At 41.7% G+C, this 18,089-nt stretch overlaps 1 protein-coding gene across 8 annotated transcripts in view; it reads left to right on the top strand.

The window, feature by feature from the left end:
* FAM120B (family with sequence similarity 120B) overlaps positions 1 to 18,089 on the top strand; it is a 103,838-nt gene that overhangs the window by 6,439 nt on the left and 79,310 nt on the right. For all 8 annotated transcript variants that reach the window (XR_002099447.1, XR_002099445.1, XR_002099446.1 and 5 more), the window contains exons 3-4: positions 2,725 to 2,905; positions 7,294 to 7,395. Coding sequence is in view for 5 of the 8 variants with exons in the window: in XM_019527424.1 (XP_019382969.1) it covers positions 2,725 to 2,905; positions 7,294 to 7,395 (283 nt within the window). In the remaining 3 variants the exon portion in view is untranslated. The remainder of the gene's footprint in view (positions 1 to 2,724; positions 2,906 to 7,293; positions 7,396 to 18,089) is intronic.

The raw sequence follows: 18,089 nt of genomic DNA, 5'->3' as shown, positions 1-18,089 counted from the left end.
ACCAAAACTCACATTTTGGAATGCATAGATAACTCTTAATTGTGTTTATAAATTATCTTAAATTCTAACATGTCAGTCTATAAAGCCTAATCACCACGTTGGGTATATTGGATCTCATTGGTGCTTTTCTTGAAAAAATATATGCATATTGTACCTGCCTGCATATAGAGGGTAGAAACATTTTTTAGTATACTGTACTGTACACATTTGTTATCTGAAGTTAGTTTGGAGCCCAGCTTCTGATTTGAATTTTCAGTGACTATAAAATGTGAATTTTTGCAAAATTGTGGCAAAATTGCATTTTCACAAAACTTTTGCACCTAAGCCTATGAAGGTAATAAGGCTAAAACAGATGCTTGTTCATTTTAATTTATTACATTTTGTACCATCTTCTACTTAATTTTTTAGCATCTGAAAATCATTTTTTGGAACAACATTTGTTTTGTTGAAGTAGCAAATATATAAACAATCTATTTAGATCTGCCATTATAGTAAGCTGTGGTGCTGGGTGCTGTTGAGAGATGTTCATTTATTCCATATTTGTCTTGAGAATTCTTTTGAAAGTATGCTGTGTTTCTGTAGTATTGTTGTTGATCCATCACAACCCAAGATTTAATATGGAGCAACTGTAAAAACAAAATCCCTGTTTCCTAGCAGTGTACCAGTACATAAGTCCGATATCGGATCAGTACTGATATAAAGAAAACTGTCTGTATCAGATATCGGTCTGATGGGATTGACAATTTGGCCAATAAATGCCTGTGCTGCACGCAGCTGGAGTGCAGCGCTCAGGCAACAAGGAGTACAGCCAGCAGTGTGGAGAGTTGCCTCCAGCTGGTAAATCCGGTGTGGTGGAAGGAAGGTACTGGGACGGAGGGAGGCAGATTAAAGCCCCCCCACGGTGAGGGATGGGATGGGTAGGTGCTGCCCAGGCAAGATGGGAGAGGCCAGAGCTGCAGCTTGTTGGGAGGCGGCTCCTGCTGCTGCTTGCACTGTGGGAGGGCACGGGCAGTGTGCGCCCCCCAGATTGGGGCAGGGCAGGGTGGGCTGCGCAGGGCTCTTAGTGGGGTTAGAGCTGGGCTGGGCTCAGAGTGGGTGCTGGCGGCACTGGGAGGATGCTACATCCATCCCATATTTCACCACCATTCCACTCCCAGCACCACTACCACCAGCCACTTGATGCAGCCCCAGCTCTTCCCAGCTTGTGGATGGAGGCAGGGTGTTGAGCTGGGGCTGTGGCTGGCAGTGGTGGCGCTGGGAGCAGAGTGGTGGCAAACTTTGGGGTGGATGCAGCATCCTCCCAGCACCGCCAGCACCAGCTCTGAGCCCAGCCCCTGCCAAGAAGTGTCCCTTGCAGCCCTGGCTGCAGTCTGCCCCTGCTCCACTCCGATCTGGGGGGCACCCCCTCATGCCCTTCCAGGGTGCAAGCAGTGGTGGGAACCGCCTCCCCAACCCCACACACACATGAACCGCAGCTCCGCCCCCCCGTCCTGCCTGGGCAGCACCTGCCCCTGTCTCCTCCCTCACCATGGGGGGCATTGATCTGTGCCCCCTCCCCTTCCACCACATTGGATTTACCGGCTGGAGGCAGCTGTTTCGGAAATCAGATTGGTATCGGCCAGTATGCCTCCGTAAATATATTGGCTATCTGTATCGGCCCCAAAAATCTCTATAGTGCATCCCTACTGTTTGCCAATGGGTCATTAAAGATTTTCATGCACTTTCATTGCAATTTTTGATGCCTGTATGTGGTTGTCTGTGCCATTGATTGGTTGCCAGGGTCTGCTTTTCAGATAGCTGCATTTTTGGTGGCATTTGGATCCCTTGAATCAAAGATGCTATTTACATTTAAAATATTGCTACTGATAGGTTTCTTTTTGGCATCTATGGTCTTTTAATTTACAAAACTCTTTAGTGATTGTTCACAGCAGAGGTAAATCATGGAATCCTGAAATGATTTTTGTAAAACAAACTAGATTGGTCTACTGCAATTGGTATGGGCCCCAGAGCCTCCCAGGCTTGTGGAGACCAGGACTGCTGCAGAAATAGTGAGCTTGGCATTGTGCAGTTGAATGTTGTTATTCCAGTGACCATCTTCAGGGCTGCTCTTCAAGGCTAAAATAGAGGTGTGTTCTTCACTTTAGGATAACAAGTACACACAGGCAATGTCAAGTTAGAAGCATGATGAAAACAAGACACTTTGGTTTTCCTGGGAGGTAAAGTCGATAAGGTCAGTGCCAGGCAGAGGAGAACTGCTGACCTCATCTAATATACCATCATTGTACTTGTACTTTTAAGGTAGTTCACAGTGTTAGCTACCCTGAGGTGAAGGCATACAAGACCTATGAATCTATGAAATCTATTAAGACCTTGGATAACTGAAGGATTAGCACTGTTTTTCTCTTTTACAGGTTGCTCTTAGAAAAGAAGTTGCCACTATGTATCTTTGAGAATAGGAGGAAAAAATGGTAGGAAGAGATTGACATGTTTCTTGGGGACTCTTCCTCTCCATAAAAAATAATGGCATGCTAATGATGTTATATTATTTCCCTGTTCTCAGCAAAAGATCTAGGATTCTGATATTTTGAAAAAGCATTTGTTCGCTTCCTGGGATTGATAACAAGATTGATAAACAAATATTATTTATTTTAAAACTCAGTTAATTTTGTGGTATTTTGTACATACTTAATTTTGAAGTAGAAATTTTTTCCTCCTTATTAACAGTTAGCTAAAGAACAGCACATCACAGGTGAAAATTACATGGTCTTCAATATCCTGAGCAATGGAGAGGTTGAATGCAGCAACACGTTGGAGGATGAACTGGATACAGAGCTACCTGGGCAGGCACTTATTTACCGTCCTGCTCGTCAACATATTTATTCTGTCCTGCTTGAACCGAGCAAAGGTAAGGGCTGACCCCAGATGTGCTGCACAGTGTCTGAGACGAGCAGTCTTGGGAGTAAGGTATCCAGTTGGACCACACACTTCAATTATTCAAGGACATTTTAAACTATTTTTTGAAATGTAAAATCTGTAATTCCACATTTCAGTGGCACACATCTGCATGACATTAAGGGTAAAGGCTGTGGGCAATCTACATGTAATTAGTAAGGAATCAATCAGAAATTACAAAAATAATGTAATGTTTCAACATGCAGTTGAGTTTTAGTACCCTTTATAAAGAAATTTAAAAACTAATTCCATGCTTTTATTTTTTCCTTCTTAAAGTCATACATCTGAAAGTTATTAATGATCACAAGGCTAAGCAAAAACATTTGTTTAGAATGTTTTAAGAGGTTGAGAAAATATGGGAACATTGTTCTGCTTTAGCAAGGGCTTAACGCTCAGAGGTTAAAGTTATGATTAATTATAATACTTATAGTAAAACTATACAGTAGAACCCTGCTACTTCACAGGGTTGAGTTGCTTACCTGCTTGTGAAGATGAGGGTTTGAGAAGATCTGGGGGCAAGTGTAGGGGCAGATCCAAAGGGGATGCAGTAACATGGCCACATCCCTCTTTCTGACCATGTGGCAGGAGCAGCAGCCAGGGACTTTAAGTCCCCACAGCAGGTAAGAATTCCTCCACTTTTACCTTCCCTGCTCAAAGGCATGGTCCCTTCCTCCCCAGCTTGCTGCTGACCCAACTATCTTGAGGGTGGGGGGAGCTCCTGTCCCACTCCAGCTGGGTGGACAGACAAGTTTCCCCTCCCTGCTTGGTCCCCTTGGATGTTCCTGGCTAGCCTGGGAGCAGGCACAGGAAGGGAGAACCCACCACCTGCTTCTGTTCCAGGCCAAGCGTGGCTCCCATGCCGCCCAGCTGGAATGACATTGGAGCTTCTGTTACCTCCAGAGCAGTTGGAACAGCAGCAGGTAGGGTAAATGGAGAAGAAGAAGGGAGGGGTGTGGTAGAGGATATGTCTCTGAGCAGGGAGGGGAAGAGGTGGGAATTCTTATCTGTTTTGGGGACTTAAAAAAGTCTCTGGCTGTTGCTCCCATGGTGTGGTCTACCCACCCTGATGGGTAGAAGGTGCGGGGGGGGAAGGAGGTGGCAGGAAGGAGTTGGGAGTGCAACCACTCCTGCAGTGCTGGTTGATACTCCTGCAGCCCGCCTTTGTACTGTCATGGTGTACAGAGCCACAGCAAGTAGCTGCATGATATTTCTGGGGCATTCCAGCTGTTTTCTGTGGCTTTTATTTCAAATCTTACTTCATGTAGGACTGCTGCTGTACTCCAGCTGATCAGAGAAATAGAGCCTTTTGAAGTAAAAGTTGTAGGAAATAGGTGAGTGGCTCATCTTTAATTCAGCAGCTTGCTGTGAATTAAGTGGGTTATAAGCCACCCAGATATGAATGATTCAGGTTCTACTGAAATAAATGGCAACATTATAAAAGTATATTGATTTTTGACATTTTAAATGTAAAAGGAAATTTTAGGTGATTTTTAATATTTAACAAAATATAAATAATATAAGGAAGGCAGTCTTAATGGCTGTATTTCTTTCATTCTTTCACTACTCTTTCATTGAGTAGTGAATGAGAGTTCCCCCCCATTACCATATTTTTTTTGCATCTAATCTGCCCCTGAATAGAATCTGCACCCTGTTTTTGTAAAAGGAAACATGAAGAAAAAAATCTTTCCTTGGGCCTGCTCGTGAGCCTGCCGCCCCCAAACTGGCAAGGTTAATAGTCATGGCTCCCATAGCCATGGCCATTAGCATTGTTTCAGCTTTCCCACAACCAAATTTCTGGACTTACAGGGATTCCTATTTCTCACATATAATGTGCATCTTAATTTCAACCATCTGGTTTTAAAGAAAAAGGTCAGAGTTATATGTGAGAAAATATGGTAAATTGGGTCCCAACTCTGGGATATGCTGGATAACTCAATATACATACAATGAGGTTTCCAAGTATCTGAAAAATTCATCTTTAGTACAAAGCTATTTTAAATCGCACCCAGTTCAGAATCCATTGTCTTAAGGCTTCTATTAGGTAAAAGTTGCATTTTTCTCTGTGTTTTCTGCTTGATACTTCTAAAAGTTTTTGTAGATAGGGGACTGAAAATGTTAAAACTGTCACTGTACTCTTCGTGAAATACAGGGTTCTCAAGTTATTTACTGTATATTTTTAGTCATCAAAATTCTGTACTGAATTTAGTTATATATTTAGAAAGTATCTTTCAATTGATCTTTGAAGTTTCAAAAGTCAGGGCATGATCAGACATGTTTGTGCATGTCATAACTGTAGCACTTAAAAAGTATCATTGAAATACAGAAGTACAGATATATGATCTGGAAGATTGTTATATAATAGTTTATTATGGGACTTCTATCTTTCTCAAATGTGTACCTGTTTCTGGCTGCTATTGGAGATTGAATTCCAGAGAAAGTGAGCAAATCTGGTATGGAAGTCCCTAATTAAAATGCTGTTTTCCCTGAAATTTGTCTTTAATCCTTCATTATATCTCATGTTACACTAATTTCCTCCTTGAATAGTATCATCAGCCCATCAGTGTAGTGTGAGAAGTGATGTAATCAAAGAAAGTGTATACTGTGCTATATGTTATAGTTCAGTTTTTCATATTTTAGGATTCATCAGATCAAATTCCTGTAAGAGAAATGAAATTGGACTTTTTAATTAATGAAATAAAATTACCACGCTAAAACACATTATTATTATGAAACAAGATATGAAATTGGTTAACTGAACAATTCAACTACTACACCATTTCAAGGTGTGTGGGGGTTTTTTATTAACTTTATATCCTCCAGCAGCTGCCAGAACACCAGTCCTTTTTTCTTAACGTTGCATAGCAGAGCCTAGAAGTGAATATTTAGGGCTAACTGTATATTTGCAATATAAGCAAAACCTGGGCCAAAAGACAGAGCACCATCTATAATGGGAATAATACTGATTGGAATAACAGATGCCAGTCAAATCAGTGACTTTAAGATTATCTCCAGTTTACAAAGAAATATAGTAGTAAAACATGAAGCTTGTGAGCTGAATACTTCACGTAAGAAAGGATGTGTAGTTCAGAATGTTAACTCTTGTTTATACCATTTCAAAACTTCAAGTTATCAGAAGATGAAAAAATAAATATAACATTTAAACATTATGTAGTAGAGCTATTTAAGGGAAAATTATGATTATAATAAGTTTTTCCTTATCAGAGAGGGCAAACCCGCAAGGGTAATTACTAGCATACCTAGTTAAATGTATTGAAATGAGTACGAAACAAAACAGGCTGGCTGCAAAACAACATCTGGCTATACCAGGAAAGCATTAACACACTTGATATTTCTGAAGTAAAAAAACAAGCAAGGACTAACAACTTTTGTCATGTGGGTGATGGGGAGATTCTTTTAGACCTTCCTTATGCAGCACATTTCAGAAAGACAAATGGCTATTTCCCTCCCCTTCCCATTGACAGGTTACCTTTAAATAGGGACTTTCAAAGGATTTCAGTAAATATACTTCCATTGTCTCCCCACCACGCATTCATCCACCACACATTCAAATGAAAAGCATCAAGCAAACCAGACACAAAGATGTTCCACACTTGCTGTACCATTTTATGGTTGGCTAAATTGGTTGAATGTGTGGCACGTTATCATGATTAACACATTAATTATGAGATAAATATAATGTCTCACAGATGACCAGAAGCCACTATAGCACCTTCACCCCTGGCTTTTGGAAGAATAGCCTACAGCCTTGATTATAATTTTTTGGCTGAAGTTCTAACCTGAATTCATGTTATAATAGACAACTGAACCTATGTCTGTTTGTACTGAGGATTTGCCAGTTGATGCCCTGAATTGTTTTTAAGTTTGTTTGTTTGAGGGTTTTTTGGTTTTGGGGATTTTTTGCAGATTGGAGCAAACAGCTATATGTGCTCCTTTGTAATGTTTTAACAATGCCCTGCTTTCCCTCTTTCTAGCCATTAAACCAGCAGTTCTCAGCCTTTTTAGACCCAAGGCACTCTTTGGAAAATGCCAGCTCTTAGCTTTCACACATTTTTAACTATGGAAACATAATAGAATAGTTTTCCTGTTGCAAAAAACTCAGACCACAACAGGTCAGAATTGTTTTAATATTCTGGATTTCTGTTTGACATCTCTGGGTTTATCTTGTGGATTGTGTTTGCACACCTAACAGTGCTGACATTGTGTGCCCCACCTTGAAAGGACCTCGAGGCAGCCTCAGGTGCTGCAGTACCCTGGTTCAGAATCAGTGCATGAACATCAGTACTTGTACCAGGTTTATTGATCCCATTCTTTGCTTTTCAGATACCCAGAGAGTCTGTTCTGTAGTAAAGGAATGGTTTGTCTACTTTGGGAATCCTCTTCACCAGCCAGATCTGATACAACCAGTGCAGCTTGACATCCCAGGTAGAGTAAAATTCTTGTACAGTACTTAAATCTGAACTGACCAATCACATTACTTGATCCTTAATTAAAGATTCATCAATCATTTTTTTTTATCTTTTTCCTTTTTTTTCAAGCGAAAGACTGTTTACTTATTTAAATACGAAAGTTCAAGAATGCAATAAGATTCTTCAAAACTTAAGCATGAAAGAAAAGTCTTATAGTAATGTTTTTAAAGATATTTCTGTATCCATTTGTGTTTATTTTTCCTTTTCAGTTGTTTTAAAATATGTAGAAGGGACCTGTAGGCTTTGTCATGTTGCACAGTCTAGTAAATAAACTAAGTAGTAAGACCTTATTTCTCTTTCCAACTTTACCGAATTCTTTTATAATCTTATAAGAGGTTACTCATCAACTCTGGAACCCTTTCCTACTAGTTCCAACACCTCCAATACTAGATTTATAAGCTTCCTGCTACCTGGGCATTCTCAAGTGTTCAGAAGTGAAAAAGAATGTGTTATTTACCTACATATACCATTTACCTCTTCTTTGTAGTATCTGGGTATGAATTAATTTTATTCTTATGGTACATTTATGAGGTAGGGAAGTTTTCCTTTTCATAAGTGAGGAATTAAGATAAACAGAAAGATAAGTGTCTTGCCTGAGATCACCCAGGAAGTCTGTAGCTAAGCTGAGAACTGTACTCAAGTCTTCTACCATCAAACCTAGCACTTTGTCTAGCCACCTATTTTTCCTCCTCCATGAATCTAGTGATGTAATGGTTGCATGTTAATTTAAAGATGATAGGAGTGTTCAGAAGAAAGAACAGAGAGCTTTGGTGGGTTATGGCTCTGGAGTATCCAAAGATAATTTGGAGTTGAGAAATAAAAACCCAGTTAGTCTGTTTTGTAGAATTTTGACTTTATTTAGAAGTGCAGTATTTCAGGTACAGAGGAGCATTCATTTGCAAGTAAATTGCACCTTTGTGTGTTATAAGTTTTTAAAAAATCAGTAAAACTATAGCCTCAAATTCCATCCTGGAAGTTCAGTCAGACTCTGTGTTTATTTTGCAGTCATAGGCAGGATTACAGCCTGGCCAGGCATACCTGAGCTTAGCTTTTTAACTAACTCAGCCCAGGTATCAGTAGCAGGGAAGCTGCAGAAACATGGACCTAGCTGTCTGACTAAGAACCCCCAGTCCTTAGTAGGCTTGTATATTTTGCCTTGAGCTTATGCTACTCCAGCTTCATTGCTGTTGATCCCTTGGCTAGCTGCCTTAAAGCTAGCTCAGGGATGCCTGCTTTTGCTGTTAGCACATTTGATTTCAGTGTAGACATAGTTTTTATAACATGTTGTAATTTCTATTCCTAGATGGTAAAGTGGCCCACTGAAAATACAGGTGGAGTGGTCTCCATCTTTGCAGGTGGCAGGTCTTCTGGATCTGTCGCTCTCCCAACTTACCCAAAAAAATCACCTTTGTGTTGAGAATAAGCCTGAAGAATTGTAAGGCAAACTGTTTTTAAAATATTATAGCATGTAGTAAAAACGTCTTAGCCATAATCACTTCTAACTCAATAATGAAAAGCTGTGTTACTCACAGAGCAAACTAATAAAGAAGGGGAGGGGGGCTTGAGGTGTTTATTTTTAGTGCTCTGTTGTCATTCCTTCAGTGAACAAATATTTTTCTAAAATTTTTGCAGTCCATATTTGTATGCTGTACATTTGCTCATGTATCTTTTATTTTCCACTGCATGACTCTCTGATTCACCAAATAAGGATCCCAGCAACACATCATGTTTTTCGTTAAGGGATCTTATTTGGAGATGCATTTAAAGAAGTTATAGGAAGCTAGAATTCAAATATGTCGACCAAAATCAGATCAACAACAACAAAGAAAATCTTGATAGAAAGTCTCTGAACTACTGACAGGGTCCATTAATCTGTGGCAGGTTTTTTGATTTGTTTGTTTTATTCCTTATGACAGATTATAACAGAAATTGGCACTTTATGGGAAAGTTTAATGTAACACAACTCCTCACCACCTCGCCCGAGTACTGAGATTGTATGGGTGAAATCCTGACCCTGTTAAAGTCAATGCATGTTTTACTGTCTACTTAGCTTAGCACTTCATATGTTTTCAAATTTCCTAATTTGTTGATGTGAATGATTAAGGAGAGTATATTATGATATATATTTTAAACTTAAATCTATATAATCGTAAGTATGAGAAATTTCCCATTGTTAAAAAAAAAAAAAAGAAAAAAGAAAAAAAGAAAAACACTGCTGATACAATATTGAGATATAAGACTTCCTTAAATCTGAAAAGTTTACTGCTGATATTTTGACTGTTATTTTCTAATGGATATTGAACTGTTCAGGCTGCAAAAACAATAATAAAGGTAAAGCATGAGTGTGCACACATATCCAGGTACCCCCCCCAGTCTTTTCAACTGGGTCTTTCCCAAATTTTGGAGTGCCAGCTTTCATTTGAATGCCTAGAGCATTCAACCTTTTTAAGTCTCCAACCTTTTTAAGTAGGAGATCACCTTTGGCATTTAAAAGCAACCCAAGATCTACCATGCACTGCCACCCCTCCCACCTAGCAGCTAAATCTGTGGGGAGGGACGGGGGGGGCAGATAGAGGCAGAGGAAGAAAAAATTATATGGTGGCATGCCTCCCCAGCAGATCAGTACCACCTGGCTAAGGCCCCACTCAACTTACCCCTGCTTCTGCCTCTGCGGCACTGTGCCTCACTGTGGGGGCCTCAGTCCAGCCCCCGGTCCTTCCCTCCCCCACAGACTGATCTGCTGGGCTGGGGCATGCACATGCATGCATGTGGGCACTCAGGCCCCCACCCTAGCTTCAGATTGACTCCAAGAGGTTCCGAAATCTACCGTAAGAGGCTCCGAGAGCTACTGGTGGATCGAGATCCACTGGTTGGTGACTGCCGGCCTAGGGCAGTGAATTTCTTCCACATATGTTGACAGATCACAATTACAGCTTTGTAGGGTTTGGAGTTGCTTTTAATTTTATTTTTGGGCAACGAAAAATATAAAGAATGTGAGCTCTTTCAGCTCTTCTTGTCCATCCCCATGCTATAGCCATGGGCATGCTAATATGGGTAAGAAAAATGCATGTGTTGTTAAAGATCATGCTGTGGCTTCTAGGAATAGTCTAGCAAACAAGAAGTTGATAAAACAGCTCTAAGTGAATTTAGATTTGATAACAGAAAGGAGTTTCTTATCCCCTAAGCGTAGCTGATCCACTTGATGTCTTCAGTGTGTGCGTTTTTGTTCCAATCTTTGGATCTACAGACATCTGTAATTGGTAGATTAGCTTGCAGAAGGGGATAATTCAAAGACTTTTAAACAGTCAGATTTAACAAGTATTCTGGCTTGTAGCAATAAACGTTAAAAAAAAAACAGCCAGGATGATTGGCAGGATTATGCTAAGCATTCCTGAGAAGGAAAGTCTTCTGAAAATCTTTTTATAGCTTAGTCTGTTCCTGTGCACGTAGATACTTAAAATGTTAAGGCTTTATTTTATTGACTTTCTTTTTTGCTGCAATGCCACATTTCAGTGTTTATTACCTTAGGCTGACAAACTGATTTTTTTTCTTCTTTTTTAAGATTCAGGCTGTGTTCTATCTATGCTTTATGTGCAAGTCATATATGAGTTGGTATAATTAAGAGTTTAATGACACTTCAGTGTTAAAGTATGCCACTGGTTTGTGTTCGAATGTATTATTTACTTATTAGAAATTGGTTATTGAAGCTCAGCCAACAGAAGTAAAATTTTACTATACCTCTGAGGTTTTCTCCTGTTTTTCACATGGCCACTTATTTAATTATATCTTTTATTCTCACTTAGGTATTAGCAGGAAGAAATAAACTTGATCAATGATCTTTTGATATGTTGGGTCTAACCTTTGTAGCTAGAAAGCTCAAACTATTGCATCTTCATGTTGACCAGGCCAGTTATCTAGTCATCTCTTTACTCTAGGAATTTACAGGAAGTATAATCATGTATACTCTTAAACATAGTTCTTCACTCATTTTCTACAAGACAGGGGCCAGGCAGCGGCTCCAGCCACCCTCCCATGGCCCCTGTGCGGCCACTGCTACCCCATTGCCACCTGCTCCGCATTAATCTGGTTAACAGGGATTTGAACTGAAAAATGGGTGTAAATCAGTAAAAACTGATTTTAATATATCAGAAGAATACACCAAAACAGACAGAAGGTCACCAAAACAGACAAAAGGTCATGGAATCTTTGGGTGTCTTTCTTTGATTCACACAAACTTGTACATGTTAAATCCTAAAACAGTTACATTTCCTTTGAATAATCCTTCTCATAGCAGCCATCTCGGGTATTAACCAGGTGTTTTAAAATTGTTTTATTTTTGCTTCTCTCTGATATTTTTTCAAAAGTGAATTTAAATAAATACAGATGCTCAGTACCCAGATGCATTTGAAAAATAAATTATTTTTCTTCTATATCCAAATAAACATCTTTTTTCTTCAGAAAACTATACAATAATTAAAGCAATGTAGAAAGGGTGTGTAATCTAGTGGTTGGGGGGGAAAAAACACTGAAAGTTAAGCCTTCTGTGTACTGATTTTTTGGCTGTCATTTGTCTTGGGTCACATACAGCCAGTTATTAGATGTCATTATTCTTAAATCTTCTTGTCTTTTATGTGAATGTTAAAATAATAGGTAAGTCTTAGGAGTGATATAGAGTTTAATTATTTGTAAAATGCATAGAAGTCCTTGGATAAATACCTTGGTTGTGGTGTTCCAATAGAAGAATGTTATATTTTCTTTACAAGGAAAAATAACTCATAGTTCAAAAGGCACTTTTTTCTCCAGTGTTGCAGATTTAGTTCATTAATAGTGTTCCACATTCTCACTTTTTAGCAATTGTTTATTGATAAATTCCCTGGTGGTTGTTTTTTTTAATCATTCAGTTTTTACTGATTTATACCCATTTTTCAGTTCAAATCCCTGTTAACCAGATTAATGCGGAGCAGGTGGAAGTGGGGTAGCAGTGGCTGCACAGGGGCCAGGGGAGGGTGGCTGGAGCCACTGCCTGGGGATGCAGGGTTCCGGACTCTGACCCCAGGCGGGGTGGGACGGGCTGCGGGAATCACTCCCGGGGTAGGCAGGATTGAGCATCACCCAGGTGGCTAATTTGGCCCTACCCCAGGTGCTGGGAGCTGAGGGCCCCACATGGTGGGGCAGGTGGGAGAGTCTGGCTCCACTCCCTGCAGTGGGTGCTGCACCCAGCTGCTCTGCACAGGCCCACAGGGTTGGAGCCACTGTCGCGGGGTGCCGGGCTCCCTGCTCTGACCCCAGGGGAGTCGGGAGGTGCTGCTGTCAGGGTTGGGTTCCCTCCCCTCAACACCCGACCGTGTGCCACTCCCCCCTGCCCCCAAACGCCAGGGCAGCCTGGCAGCAGGCTGCTGCAGCAGAGGGAAGGGGCTCAAACACAGCCAGGAAAGATAGGCAGGGCAGAGTGCCATGTGCCACTGATTCAGGGGCATGCGCCCCCAGGAAGAGTCCGGCACAGGCCCCACAGCCCTCCTGGGGTTGTGTAGTAGCAAGAGTCATGCTTCACACCCACTGACAGCTCTCCGCATTTTGCTTCCTGCTGCAGCCATGGAAGTGGCTGATGGGCTGTGCTGCGCCTCTCCCCCATCCCTTTCCCTAGTGCCAGCCTTACTCCCTGTCTCCCTCACTGCCAGTTTTTCCCCGACTTAAAATGATTTTTTTACTTTTCTTCCTTTTATCCTGATTTCATCCTGGTTTTTCTGTTTCAAAGATAAACCCCAAAAAATTCTTGTTTTTTTTTTTTTTTAAATAAAACTGAGAATGTGGAGCACTATTCATCAATGATGAAAGCAGCGCCATTTTATGGATATGATATTTTGATTTTTGTTCTGAATATTTTTCAGTATACACGATTTCCATTATCACTGTAGCTAGCTGTTACCATTTTGAAGGTAGCAAAATAATCTATAATAATAATTATCCCTCAACACCCAGTAATAGAACCTGTTGCTGATCCCCCCCATCCTTCAAGGAAGTCTGGCTTGCCATCACCAAGAACAATAAAGTATCAGGCCCAGATGGCATCCCTGCAGAGGTCTTTAAAGCTGGTGGAACAGCTGTAGCAAAAAAATTTCACCAGCTTCTCATCAAAATATGGATTAATGAAGAAGTTCCACCCGACTTAAAGAATGCCAACATTGTAACCATCTTCAAGAAAGAGGACAAGTCAGTGTGTGGGAACTACTGAGGCATTACCTTCCTCTCCGTTGCCAGGAAGATTCTTACTTGCATCCTTCTGAATCACCTCCTCCCCCTTGCTGAAGATACCCATCCAGAATTCCAGTGTGGCTTTAGACTATCTTAGGGTACCACTGTGATTTTTGTTGTAGGGCAGATCCAGGAGAAGTGTAGAGAGCAACACCAGGAGCTGTTTATGGCATTCATTGACCTAACCAAGGCTTTTGACTCCATCAATTGTTGAAGCCTTATGGAAGGTTCTGGCCAGGTTTGGTTGTCCACTGAAGTTCATCAGTGTCCTCAGGCTACTCCATGATGGGATGACCACCACAGTCCTGTGCAGTAGATCAGAGACCAGACCCATTTACCATCTGTACTGATGGCAAGCAAGGCAGCATCATTGCCCCAACCCTCTTTTCCATCTGTCTTGCTGTGATTTTGATTTTCATCTGTGACTGCCTTCCTCCCAGAATTGGAGTTGAATATCGAATGGACAGTCAGCTTCTCAACCTGCGACACCTTTACAACCAAACAAAATTTACCTAGACTGGCATCACTGACCTTCAGTACACTGACGACTGTGTTATCCTCATGCACACTGAGACTGATCTGCAGTCCACCTGTGACCTCTTTTCATTTGCCTGTCACAGCCTGGAACTCTACATTAATATTTGAAAGACCAAGGTGTTCCATCAGCCTGCCCCAGCGCAAACTGCCCTCCTTCCTCTACAAATTACCATTGATGGAGAACTCCTGGAAGACGCAGAACATTTCCCATACCTTGGCAGTCATCTTTCCCAGTCAATCAGTCTTGATGTAGAAATTGAACGTAGGACTTGCTCTGCCAGTGTATACTTTGGAAAGCTGCATTGTCATGTCTTTGATCAAGATCTGTAGAAGTAAACTAAGATCCTAGTCTACAATGCAGTGGTTATCCCCATGCTCCTCTATGGGTGTGAAACATGGGTGACATATCAAAGCCATCTTAAGCGCCTAGAATGGTTCCATCAGTATTGCCTCAGGAAGATCCTTCGCATTAGATGGGAAGACCACTGCACCAATGCCAGCATCCTTTCTGCAGCTGACATAACTAGTATTGAGGTAAAGATCATGAAACATCAACTCCACTGGGCTGGCTTCTATGTGCAGATAGCTGACACTCATTTCCTGAAGTAAGACTTCTTCTCTAAACTTAGTCACGGTGAGAGGACCCACGGAGGACAGAAATGCTACAAGGACACCCTGAAAGCAACCCTACAAACTGGGAAGTGATGGCTTTTAACAGGTCTCAATAGCACTACACCATACATCAAGCTACAGCCCACTTTGAAGAGAGCTGTCTTGCTCAGGAAGCCGGGAAATGGCAAAGGAGGAAGGAAAGTGCACAGCATCCTGGCCAACAGTTGTGCCCCCTCAAAGGTACCACTTGTATCTGTGGAAAAACTTGCAGAGCACAGATTGGACTCCTCAGCCACTTTAAAACTCACCAGTAATCTTCCCCCCCCTCCCCCCCCAGCACACATCATCCTTGTATTAAGGGAAAGCCAATGAGCTAGCCATTACCATTTTGAAGGCAGCAGAATAATCTATTTTCATGTACATCTGTGGTGTATACAATTCTCTTAAAATATTTGCAATGAAAGAGAGAATACCTTATTTTAACTGACTTTCTGAATGTCATATTTCTATCTATCCTTAGGGTTGCTGATCTAAAACCTTCTGGATGCTGTAGCCATTGGAATCATGGGAGGTTACCCTCTCAGAATTAAGAATTTGTACTTGTAGAATATTATTTTCTTTCCTCAACATTTGTTTTAGCCTATGTACATTGTTCCTTTTTAAATTTGTTATAGGACAGTTCCTCTGTTGCTTTTCTGAACCTCTTCTGTTTGCCTACATTTTTCTGATGCAGTGATTTCCAGCATTAGACTTAGTATTGTAGGTCCTATGTATGCTGTATTAAGTGGAACTATCACGTCTGATATATGAAATATCAGTAATCTAGCATTTTTATCCCAAATCACTTGTTTGGTATTTTCCTGGGGAAAATGTGTGTGTGTAATGAATATTTTCTTGATACACAGAAATGTATTATGGCTTAAACATATATTCACTTTATATTTTAAAAAATGTTGTGCATGTATGTATGCGTGTGTGTCAGGACAATATTAATAAAGTTATAAATATTTGAGTATGTATATATAATTCAATTTTTCCTGAAATACACACATACATGCGCACACACACACGTGTGTGTGTGTATATGTGTATATTTGTGTGTATATTGTCTGTGTGTATGTAGTATATTCTAAATAATGTGTGTATATACTATAGATAAATGTATATATACTTTTTCTCAGACCGTATTTACTTTGTAGAGGAAACTTAATATATACCAACATATAGTATTAGTAAGAAAGATTGATCTTTCTGGATCAAGGTGTATGTGTGAGAGGTCATCCAGACCTTTGATGAGTATGCCTGGGCAGGAGTGTGGTGTAGTGGATGCTGTCAAAACCTTCCATCCCTTCTTTAGACCATTGAGACAGAATCCCAAGGCCAGACTGAGTCCTGATGTTTGGTGCTTCAGTGGGCTGTAGTAATGTATGCGCCCAGGAATCAAACCCTGGTCACCCACTTGGCAGACATGGATTCTACCACTGAACCACAACAGCAGGATCCGATAATATTATTAAATTATATATTACTTATATACATTTCCCTACAAAGTAATTAAAGCCTGAAAATGCGTACTTTATTTAGTATGATAATATGCAAAGGACTTTGAGAATTTGCAGTTAATTATGTTTGTATGATTCAAGTCTGTTGATGGGAAACAGTATTTTAAGAATATTAAATAAACAGTCTGAGTGGTAAAGAGAAAAAGTATTTAAGAATTTGTTTTTTTAACTTTTCTCCTCCCTTGGAATAATATCATTTGGTTAACAGGCTTTCTTTGCTAAGTAAACATGTCATTTATCTAGAACTCAGCATCTAGACACTTTAACCATTTATTGTTACCAAGTAGCTCTAACTGTTGAATGCAGCTGCTGCTCATCATAAAAGGAAATGTGTTACCAAATGTAGCTTAATCTGTCCAAACTTAAAATTAGCACCTCTCTGTTTGTTCAGCTACAAAAGCTGAATTGCTTTTTAGTTGTGTTTCTTCAATCGGGATTCTAAGGCACAGCTGAGAAGATATTCTTCTGACAATTTAACCTACAGTTTTATTTATTTTGATAGTAGATTAAAAGTAATGCAAGTGGAGATACATATCTTGTGTTTTCCAAAATAGTCACAGGCTGGGAAGCAACAATTGGAGGGAAACATCAGTCACTTTGATACTGCACAGAAGAATGCACTGGAAATGCAGAGAGAAAAAATAGAGTTTAGATGTTATACTATTAGAATACAGCCATGTGACCCCTGTTTTGTCAGAACAGCCCATAGATAGCCAGTTCGTTCCTTAAAGCTTTGGCCCTGAGAGGGACCTGATTGAGGCCTTTCATCTGCCATGTAGAGCAGTGGTTGTCACCTGGGGGTACATGCACCCCTAGGGGTACTTAAAATGGTTATAGGGGGTACACGGAACTCCATGTGCGTGCATGCAGCTGCAGCGCAGCACACGGGTGGCAAGGAGTGCAGCCTGACTGTGTGGAGAGCAGCCAGGTCCAGCTGGTAAGCTTGTTGTTGGGGGGGGAGTGGAGCTGGGACAGGGCACAGGACAGCCACGCAGGGGGGTGGCTCCTGCTGCTGCATGCACCCCGGGAGGGCATGGGAGGTGTGTGCTCCATGATCTCCTTGCAAGGCGGGTTAGGCTGGGGCAGGGGTGGTGCTGGGCTCTTCCTGGCAGGGGTGGGGCTGGGTTGGGCTGCGCTCAGGATGGGCGGTGGTGCTGGGAGAGAAGTTAGGGGGCTATAGTGAATTTTAGGGTGGCTGCAGCCCCCCATAGCCCCATTCCTGTAGGTCCCCGCAGTGAGGAAGGGAGTGGGGCTGGGGCTGGAGAAGGGGCAGGTGCTGCCCAGTTGGAGCAGAGCACAGACCAGAGCCACAAGCGGCTCATGTAGGCGGTGGTGGCTCCTGCTGCTGCATGCACCCCAGGAGGGCATGCAGGGCTGGGCAGGCTGTGGGTCACTGTAGGCTGGGGTAATGCGGGCTGTTCCTGGCAGGGGTGTTGGACTGGGCTGTGCCGGTTGGTGGGGGCTATGGTGAATTTTGGGGTGGCTGCAGCCCCTCCCGTAGGCCCGCCCCAGTGCAGCCCAGCCCAGCCCAGCCCAGCCCTCACTGGGAACAGCCTGGCACTGCCCCAGCCTCAGCCCACCCCACCCCACGTAGATCTGGGGGCACCCCCATCCATGCCCTCCTAGGTGCATGCAGCCGCTGCCCCCCCAGAGCTGCTTGCAGCTCTGTCCCATGCTCCACCCCAGC

Source organism: Gavialis gangeticus, unplaced genomic scaffold (genome assembly GCF_001723915.1).
Source record: "Gavialis gangeticus isolate Ggan-Ray unplaced genomic scaffold, GavGan_comp1, whole genome shotgun sequence".
NCBI lineage: Eukaryota > Metazoa > Chordata > Crocodylia > Gavialidae > Gavialis > Gavialis gangeticus.
The sequence above is the reverse complement of the archived record's forward strand: the minus strand, read 5'-3'. Positions and strand labels throughout refer to the sequence as shown.